The sequence below is a fragment of the Macaca thibetana genome, chromosome 7 (genome assembly GCF_024542745.1).
Source record: "Macaca thibetana thibetana isolate TM-01 chromosome 7, ASM2454274v1, whole genome shotgun sequence".
Classification (NCBI taxonomy): Eukaryota; Metazoa; Chordata; class Mammalia; order Primates; family Cercopithecidae; genus Macaca; species Macaca thibetana.
Genome location: NC_065584.1, coordinates 88,131,345 through 88,141,972, shown reverse-complemented (window position 1 = coordinate 88,141,972; position 10,628 = coordinate 88,131,345). Strand labels below are relative to the sequence as shown.

The following is a 10,628-nucleotide window of genomic DNA, read 5'->3' as shown; positions in this document are numbered from 1 at the left end:
ATTTTCCTGATCACAGGCTAATGGTTAAAATGCTGTAATCCTTGAACTGTCAGTCAAAAAATGATTTATGTATTCCCTACATTCATAATTGCTGTGGGGACAGTTACTCCTTATATAGACCAATTTATTGGTGATGTTTAGAAATTTATTTTAGTAAGCCAAGTCTACAGCCTGCTCTTATAGTTCTTCAGTGATTTGAAAGTATCTAATGCCTTATGTATGCCTATTCAAATAATCAGAGTGGTTTAGTTATCGTAACCAAATAATAACTTGTATTACATATAACTATTGTCATTGTGTTTAGGATGAAATAATTTGTAAGTGAACTCAAGTTTTTCTCTAATAGTAAAAGAAATACCCATTAGGAATAACCATAAAACTCTACAAAACTTTGAAAAACATAGTTAAGTTGTCTTTTCACAGTTTCTGATAAGATATAACAGCTTTTATTTTCTCCATCAAATTAGAAAAAATAACTATATCTTTTAAGTGTTGACATAAATAGTACTTAGTAGCATGTATTTTCCACTTAGTGATATTTTACTACTTATAGTTCCATAATCAGAATCTTGAGGATCTTCCCTTAAGTCAAATAGGAAACATTAGAGAGTTACTCTCCTGTTTATTATCTTTCAAGGATCTCCTTTTGAAATCTGAATAAATTCAACTTCTTATTGACTAAAATGTTTGACAGAATTTTGCCCCTACCAAAATTTTCAACTTCAATTCTTGCCATTTTCACATTTACTAACTACCGTACAGCTACTCTCTTCCTTTTTATGGTCGTCAAATATAAGAAGCTCATAAGATCTTTGGATCCTTGTACTAGTCATCTCTTCTGCCTAGAATTTCTGTCCCCAGATAATTGCATGGTTGCTTCTTTCAGATCATCTTGGTATCAGCTGAACACCACACAAGACCTCACTTAACAAATAAAAGTAAGGAAATTACCACCTCCCCAGATAATCTCTAGCATAATACCACTTTTTGCTTGCTACAGAACACTATTTCTTTCTGATACTATAGTTGTTTTTAAAATTTAATAGTTTAACCTGTATTTATCCACTTGAATGTAAATCTAGGAAACCTGGAATCTTACCTGTCTCATTCATATGCCTAGAATAGTACCTGAAAATGAGAGGTGCGTAATAATTATAATATTTGCTAAATGACTGACAGATTCAATGCATGAATAAGAAAATGATTTAGCTAAATTCAGCTGGACTTTCTCCTTTCTTGTTTTTCTCATTCTTCTATTCAGAAAACCATATGTTGACTTAACAACTTCCTCATGGAAGCTTTCACTTCCTGGTTGCGAAGCGTATAAATAACAGGGTTCATTAAAGGAAAGATGACAGTATGGAAAAGAGAAACTATCTTGTCAGCTGGGAAAGCCTGGAAGGGACGAGTGTAGATGAAAATAGCAGGTCCAAACATGAGAAATACAATGATAATATGAGTGGTGCATGTGGAGATAGCCTTGTTCTTTCCTTCAGAGGAGTACTTCCTTATACGACAGAGGATGACTGCATAGGAGGCCAGAAGGCCCAGGAAGCACAAGAGGCTGAGCAGGCCACTGTTGGAGACCATCAGAAGCTCCACTATAAAGGTATCGGGGCAGGCCAGCTTGATGACTTGTGGAACATCACAGAAGAAGTTATCGAGCTGGTTTGGGCCACAGAAAGGCAAGTGCAGGATAAGGGCTACTTGTACAATGGAATGGGTAAAGCCCCCAAGCCACAGAGCCAACAATAATGCATAGCGGGTTCTAGGGTTCATGACGGTTGAATAGCGTAAAGGCCGGCAGATGGCGATGTAGCGGTCAAAGGCCATCACGACGAGAAGGAACATCTCCCCCGCTCCAAGAAAATGCAAGAAAAAGAGCTGAGTGATGCAGCTTCTGTATGAGATTACCTTCTTTTCAGAGAGGAAGTCCACCAGCATCCTGGGAACCACAATGAAGGAGTAGGATGCATCTAGGAAGGCCAAGTTGCCCAGAAAGAAATAGAGGGGGGCTGTGAGCCCAGGATCTGACACAATGGTGAAAATGATAAGGAAATTTCCAGGGAGGATGATGAGGTAGAAAACTAAGACTAGCACAAAGATCAGAAGTTGAGCATCTTGAGACTGGGTCAGACCAAGAAGAATGAATTCTGTCACCACTGTGAGGTTCTCTTTTTCCATCATTTCTCACTCTGCAGAATAAAATAGGACAAATTGTTATGTGTCATAACCACCTTTTCATCTGTTTTGTATCTCCTCTCCAGATAAGAACATTATTTGTTCCAACCAACGTTCCATAGTTGAAGACAACTTACGCCTCATAACTGTCTTGTATCCTGAGTTAACCCTTATATCCTTCATCCTCTTTTTTCCTCACTAAAATGAAATATATTTTTCTGTAGCCACATTTTCATGCCCATTTAACCTCATGCTTCTAGATAACTTCACTCCTGTAGGATTCCAGGCTACTTTGCTTGAAGGATATTAGAAGTTGTCTTATTAAAGCAAAACTTAAGCATAATCAAGTTTGTCTATTTTGTTTGTTTATGTTGCTGTTAGTAGTGGTCCACTGTCTCTAAATGTTAGATTACTTGCTAGATTTTAGTTCCTTTTCTTCCTGTCACAGAATAAAGTGCTTTCACAGTTGCTTCTGTCTCTCAGTTCCTATGGAATTCTTGGTTCCTGGTTGTTACCTATATGACTGGTTTCTAAATTTGTTCCTTGCTTATTCCCATCGCATTGTTCTGCTTTGGTGCTCTTGTGCATTCTTACTTCAAACTGGTCACCAGGATAGCAGACAAGATCTGTATATTTCTCTTAACTTGGAGGAATTCCCTCATTACAGCCTTAGCTGAGTACCACTCTGAATCTGCTCTACAACCTGTTGTTAAGTTCTAGTTAATACTAATTCAGTTTCATATGCTCTCTATAGATCCATAACCTACTTATTCTTCAGATCTCAGAGTGAGAGCCAAATGATATTCTTTTCACAAACATTTTTGCATAATACAAAATTTATCAGAATATGTAAAAGATGTTGACTATCTCAGCTAATAAAAATAAAATATAGTAGAGCTGGAATTGGCCATACAGAACATATAATCTGATGTACTCATTTGAGAGATAAAAAATGCAATTGCAGACAAGTTTTAAACTTCCAATGAGCTTTCTTTTCTCTCATTATCAAGTGATAGAATAAAGCAGGTATTTATTCCTCAGTTCATACTTCTTAGGGAATTATTTAGTGTCTCATCAATTGACAATGTTTTATTTAGGCACTTAAGTAACTATGATGCTGCATGTCTAAATATTCCCCCTTTTCTGGCCATAACTTTGTCTAAATAAGTATTCCATCCATGTTGGGAGAAATCCAGAATTAAAGTTTAGTCTGTATACTAATCTCTGAAATTAGATGTGTTCACACAAGGAGGTGCACAAGATAATCCACTGGGGTGCATAAAAATAATGGAACTTCTCTGTATATTATTATAAGCTATGTTTTAAAAAATGTATTTGTGATTGTATTTTAATTATTATGTTGAAATTATTATAAAACAATTTATAAATAAATACTCACATACAATGATACCATGCATGTTTCACTATTGGAATGAATGATTTCAAAGATGAAATATTTCTCATTATAACAAAATGCTATAATGTGATATATACAAATGTTACACATGACTTTTGATTACATACAATATTTATTTTCAAAAGTGCTGTGGATACAATATCATGCAGTGTGACAATAAAAAGGAAGTACTGATACATGCTACAACATGTTGATGCTTGCACAAACTCTGTAAACATATTTAAAACCATTGAATTTGTATACTTTAAATGGTGAATTTTATAATGCGCTGATTATATCTCAATATAACTTATTTTTTGAAGCAGTGCTAGCGAATGTGGGGAAGGAGGACTGAAGGAGATAAATTCCTAATTGAAATTTGACAGAAATTACTAATGGCATCCCTAAAAAGAGGAACTAGAGAGAAGAGAGGAAAAGAATAAAGAAAAATCAGCCTTAAAAATCCATAAGAAAATTTATGGGAAACGTAGGTGACATATTAGCATTTTACAGCACGACTATTAGGAAACATCAGAACATTTGTTTTATGTGACTGGTAACATTCGTAACTAGCAGCAAATGCACGGGCACATATTTGTGCATTCCAAATATTTATTCACTCTTGTATAAATACACACATAGTGAATCTAAGAAAACCAAAATAGGCAAAAAGTATTTTGGTGTTCTTCAAATTAGTTTAGGCATTTCCTTTTCTTTTTTACCCACTTAGGCACCACTTGGCTTCCGCATTTATACCTCGCTCTGCCTACAGAAACCTGGTCTTAAGAACTTAAGTCAGAAGATCCCTCCCCTAGTCCTACCTTTTGTGGATTCCAAGTGTTCATTTATAGTTAGTTATCTCATGCTTCTCCAGGTTGAGGATTCCAAGACACAGGGAGCAGCTGAGAGTTTCAGCTTCTCCCACTCTTCCTCTGCTTCTGTTTTCTACTATTTCCCTCTATTCTCTGTTAACTAACAGATGAAATTCCATGCTACTTAACATTTTTAATCCACTTTTCTTCTTTCCTCTGTTCTCATTTATGTACCTTTTGTTCTGTTGGTTCTCAAATTGTATTCATCACAGAGATGGAGGACATATATGCATTAGATGGGTATTCCTCTGTACAAAATGAGTTCCTGAAAAAAAAAGCACCAAACAATGGATCTCACATGGGCAAACTTCTTGTTCTAGTCAGATAAGACAAAGAGACATCGTCAGTGTAGGCCAAGACAGAAACCTAAATGGTCACCATCTCTAACCTTCCTTATTTTATATATATATATATACACATACACACACATATATATATACACACACACACACACACATACACACACACACATATACACACACATACACACACATATACACACACATACACACACACATATATGGCACAGTCCTTTGGCACTGAAGATGCATAAGTGGAGAGGGTCCCCATACTGTCCCCCACAACCCCTTCCAGACTACAGAGCAGCAAGCATCTTCAGGCAACACTATTCATATCTCAGTTCCAGACTGCTCTCAGACCAGCTCCTGAAGCCAAGTGTCTGGGGACCTGATCACCATCCTAGAAGCTCAGTCCCTTATCTTTCCTTATTCACTTTCTCTTGCTTCTTTCTTGTTTCCCATTCTTCCCCATTCTCTTCCTGCTAATTCTGTCTTCATACACTCATTTACAACAATTATTTCTTTACATTCACTTTTAGCTCCTGTTTCCCGTTACTTGCTTTTTAATTTTTTTCTTGCAGTTTATCTTCCTAATCCCTCACTTTTCCTTCCTCTTTGCTCTCTTCCTTATCATTCTCTTCTTTCTCTCATTTGCCTACATTCTTTCAGTCTTAAGTATGTTTCACCTTGTTCTTTACACATATTCTCCTTAAATATGTTCAATGCCTACCCTTTACTGATTCTGAAATAATGAATTGCTTAACCTGTTCGAAGGTAGGGTGAGCACAGTAGTTAGGTGCTTCCTATATATTCCATTCCATGACTTTTTCTACAGACCTGAAGGGCTTTCCTTGTTCCCCAGTGCTAAGCCTTACTTCCTGAATATTATCTTTTTTGAAATTTACTGTCTGAATCACTCGTTAATTACTTCAGATTTTGTCACATGTTTTGTCTGTTTTTAACTCATCTTGATAAAAATGAGGCAAGTTATTTTGGTGTTCTAAAATAGATCTCTGGTTTGAGAATTATTTTACTTTCTGAGTTACCATATCTGCAATTTGAGGAAACTTAGGCAAGTTATTTAATGTAATTATTGACCTTAGGCAAGTCATTTAATCTTTTAATATCTGTATTTTGCATCTATTGAAGAGAAATAATACATTCACTGTTTTGACTTCACAGAGTAGAGGGAATATGGTGATCAAATTAGGTGGTTAGGAGCTAATCCACATCTGTGTAAATTAAGAGAGGAAGCCTTCAGTGATAAATACATTCTAGCAAAAAATGACAAATGGATACTATGTCAGTAGATCTTTTGTCACTGCCCTGGGATTAATGCCAACGGAGGTGATAACTGCTTGAATCTAAGTGGATTTCAGAGTAAGAAACTGTGGAGGTTCCAGGAAGAGTCTAACTAAAGTTTTCCTTATCTAATTCAGACATGTTTGAGAATCATGTCTTTCTTGTTTTAGGATTGCTAACTCTGAGCCTTATATTGCTGGATATAAGAACCATATGCATATGCAGAAACACATGTAACTGAGTGCGGAACCAGAGGTTTCCAAACTTGTAAAGTCAGTGAAGTTTGTCTCTGAGACTCAGCCTACCCTTTTTGACTGATTGTGATTCCTTATCTCTTCCTTCCTTTTACCTTTGGTTTAGGATAAAGATGAAATCAGTCATTTGTATTATATACAAATTGAAATCCAGGTGGTGAATCTCCATAATCAATTGGTATTTTTATTTTTAAAATAATACTAGAATTAAAAATTTTAGCACCTTAAAATAGTGCTAAGTATTAGACATAGTAGGAGCTTTATTTGAGAAAAAAGGTTTATTTGAGAAAAGTGCTGAACGCCTGAATTTAGAACTCACCCTTACTCTGTTTCTGCAGCATAATTCTGTTCTCATAAATTTCAAGTCAGCAGATAACCATGACAAATAGTATAATTTTTCTTCTTTTTTTTTCATTTTTCTATATTTAATTTAAATGTAAAGAACAATAAAAAATTTTACCTTGCTGGGAGCCAAATGCTACTCTCAAACAAGTGGCTATTCTTTTGTCTGATAAAAGAGAGATTAGCTAATTATTTCAGAATTTGTCCTTAAATATATGTTCTCATGTTGGAATATTATAGATTCTGAAATCTCTATGCATTTGTAATACAATTAATGCAACAGAGAATGTACTTTGGGATTTTACCAGTACCTGAAGTCTGCAGAGTTCTACCAACGGGAATTATTAGTCTGCCAACTAGAATTAGACAAAGAAAGACACAAGAACATTTTAAAGATTAAATATTCAAAACACATGCCAGTGAATACCCCATTGAGTGATGTTAGGGTTTTGAATTTGGCATTTTATCAGTGACAGTGATAATGGAATGGCACATACACTTATTAGGCAAAATGATTAATGATTAATTCAATGTTAATAATGCTTTATTTAACTCCTTATATCTAAATTATTATCATTTCAAAGTTTGTCTTTAAATAAAAAGAATTTTGTGCATCTTGTAGGCCAGTTCCTCCAGGGGAGTGCCTCTCAAATCAAAGAAGAAATACTCTATTGTATTACTGATTTTTTTGAATATGTGGTTCCTAAGTCCTGCTATAGGATAATGATATTTCTGGTTTTTAATGAAATAATATAAAAATATTTAATCATACAAGAAAAAAACTCAATGTAAGATTTTTTCTTTTTGTAACACATTATAAAGAAAGATGCCATCCCTCTGAGTCACATTAAAGTTAAAACACCAAACTTAAATTTAATAAAGCAAATTCAATGCACAGTCAAATATACTTTTATTCATGTTTATGCCCGGGTCAGCCAGAGATGCAGTCAGAGACGTTTAAAAGTGGACAGAGATGAAAAGAGGTAGATAACATTTTAGCAGATTTCCTTCCTATTATAATTGGTGCTGCAACTTCTAACATATACCATTTTCCTTGAGTGAAAGCATATCTGTACAATACAGTCCCAGAAAGACACAAAGTTAGAAATACAAGATAATTGCAAAAGAGAGAACAGAGGCAAAAAAGAGAAAAGTATACACAAAAAAATAGGAGAAAAGATGGAGAGAAAGATAAACAATATCCACAGAGATGTGTGTACCACAAAGCTGTACACACAGGTTTAGAAAAAAAAAAGACAGGATAAGAGAAGGGAAGGGGCGGAGAGAGAAAGATAGAGCAGTAAAGATATTTTTGAAAATGAAAATTATTTTGTTTTGTTTTTGTTTTTTATTTTTTATTTTAGTTTTGTTTTATGCAATTACAGACTTCCCAGGGATATCATCTCTCAATATTGACAACAATGCTTTAGAATTAGTTAAAAGAAGATATTTTAACTGAGATATTAACTAGTGCACAATAGGCCTTTCTCCTCTGCTGAGAACGCTTTTTCATCTTAGGCAATTTTATACTATTAAAAAGAAAGACACATGTTTGTGTGAATGTCTGTGTGTTTTAACAGATGTATCTCAGAGTGTCCTGAAGTAGCTTTCTAAACAAGGCATCCAACTGTGATGAAACTAGCACAAGACTGGAGCTCAAAAGACGAGTTTGCAGTCCTGGTTCCAACCATGATGGTTCTGTTTTTTGAGAAAATGTCAAAAACTTCCTCAGATGTTTTGTCATCTAAAAAGTTGAAAATGTATTTCCTTACTTTACAAAACGTTTTAGGTGTTTATCATTTGGGAAACTTATTACATAGGTAAATGATTAGGCACTGATTATATTATACAAGGTCCTTGATGTGGGAGAATGAAAGAATATAACATAGGGATGTGTTGGAGGGTGAATGAGGGCGGGGCGGGGGGGTGGTGTTATTTTAGACTGGGTAGTTAGAAAAATTATCCCTGAGGAGCTGAAAGTTTAACTGAGGTTTGGATGACTAGGGTAGGGCATTTCAGGCAATGTGAAGAACAAGAATGGAGACTGTGGAAGAGGATTGAGCTGGTACAGTAAGGCACAGAAAGAAGACCATTGTGATGAGGAAATAGCATAGGAAGGAAAAGTATAAGGCAACATTAGAGAGGTAGGCAGATGTTATCCAGCACATGGCATTTGGTGGTTATTCTCAGTGTGTAATTATAATGTCAACAACTGTAATCTTTAGGTCAGTTTGGCTGTTGTGTGGAGAATGGATTTGAGTGAGGCAGGTATAGGAGCAAGGAGAACAGTTTGAAGATGTTGCAGTACCAAGTACAAAAGATGATGTTTGTAACTTTGCCTGATGGAGAGTGGGAGTAGGAGACAGTAGTAAGAATTCAGAGAACTTGACATGTATTCTGATGGTGGAGACATTTATACTTGCCTATAGACAGGATGTCTTAAAAACTCCTAAGATTGTAGATGAAATAGCTATGTATAGAAGTATAATTTAATAACATTATGAAGACTCAAACAAGATAAGGTGGTGACTGGAAAAAAACTATGCTTTTTTAAAGGTACATTTAATTTTCACATAGGAAATATATTTGCATGGTGAAGCATTTTTTAAAAAGTAGAAATGTGGCCACTTTTTTTTGCAACCTACTACAATTAGTTTATTCTCGATTTATTCAAAAAGATTCTTTAGAAAAAAATACATACTGAGCTATTCTATTAAAATACATACTGAGCTATTCTATTGTTTTAATTTGAGTGGCAGTTTTCTCAGATGTAAAGTCACTGAGTTTTAATTTCTTGCCTGAAAAATGTGTAGGTTTTGATCCAGTGCCACTTCCATTTTTAAAATGTTAGTTAATTATTTTCTGGAGCAATATATGAGTGACATTCCTATGATGCTGTGCCATCTAAAAATTGAAAATATATTTCCTTACTTTACAAAAAGTGTTGAGTGTTTATCATTTGGAAAACTTACTACGTAGCTAAGCAGTTAGAGACAGATTATTATATACAAGGTCCTTGGTCTCAGGGATTTGACATTCCAGTGGAGTTGACATTCCAGCAACTAGATTGCTACTCAGTGAGAACGTTATAGGTTATACCTCTCTAAATCCTGGCAATGAAAATCTCTTTCTCTGGGATGGTTTTCATTTTCTTCTTTGTATGTTTCATGTTATTAATTTTAGTAAAATGAGATTTTAGTTTGTAATTTAAGAAATAGTATGACTAGTTTATTTTGAAAAATAAATTGTCTCAATGTTTACAAAACTTAATAGCAAACAGTCATATTTTGCTCAGGATAGCAAACAAGACACAGATAGGTACCAAATAGATTCCAGTGTTTCACATTTTGCTCAGGATAGCAAACAAGACACAGATAGGTACCAAATAGATTCCAGTGTTTCAAAAAAGTCAGTTATTTATAGTATGACATGGTTTGACTAAAAATTTTGTTTTATTTAGTGGTACTTTAATAATTTAATTTAATTTAAATCAGTAATTTAATTACTGATACTGAACACAGATAGTAATCAGCAATTTGAAAAAAAAGTAGAGGATAAATCCCCCAGAATTTAAAATCACATTGATAAAACTTAGAGAACTGGGGGAATTGGTTGTTTTACAGGCAGGTTGACTAGCTAATTTGGAGACAGCAATAAAAATTAAAGGACTAGCTATGAGGCTGTTCTCTAACATCTATACTTATTTACTTATTCTTGGGATGCAGGGTGGGTTCAACATAGGCAAATCAATAACTGTGATTCACCACATAAACAGAATTAAAAACAAAACAATATACTCATCTTAATGACAGAGAAAAAGCTTTTGATACAGCTCAATATTGGTTCATGATAAAAACACTCAAGAAACTGGGCATTTATAGAAGGAACATACCTCAAAATATTAAGATCCATCTATGAAAAACCCACTGCCAACATCTTACTGAATGGGAAAAAGCTGGAAGCATTCCCCTTGAGAAATTGA

General features: G+C 34.6%; 1 protein-coding gene across 1 annotated transcript; it reads right to left on the bottom strand.

Annotated features, from left to right (window-relative positions):
• Window positions 1-482: 482 nt before the first annotated feature.
• On the bottom strand, window positions 483-6,833 carry LOC126960100 (olfactory receptor 4N5). Its single transcript, XM_050800069.1, has 3 exons — window positions 6,765-6,833; window positions 4,399-4,765; window positions 483-2,195 (listed from the first exon to the last, which is right to left on the bottom strand). The coding sequence occupies exon 3, from the start codon at window positions 2,185-2,187 to the stop codon at window positions 1,258-1,260; it is 930 nt and encodes a 309-aa protein (XP_050656026.1). The 5' UTR covers window positions 2,188-2,195; window positions 4,399-4,765; window positions 6,765-6,833; the 3' UTR covers window positions 483-1,257.
• Window positions 6,834-10,628: the final 3,795 nt, after the last annotated feature.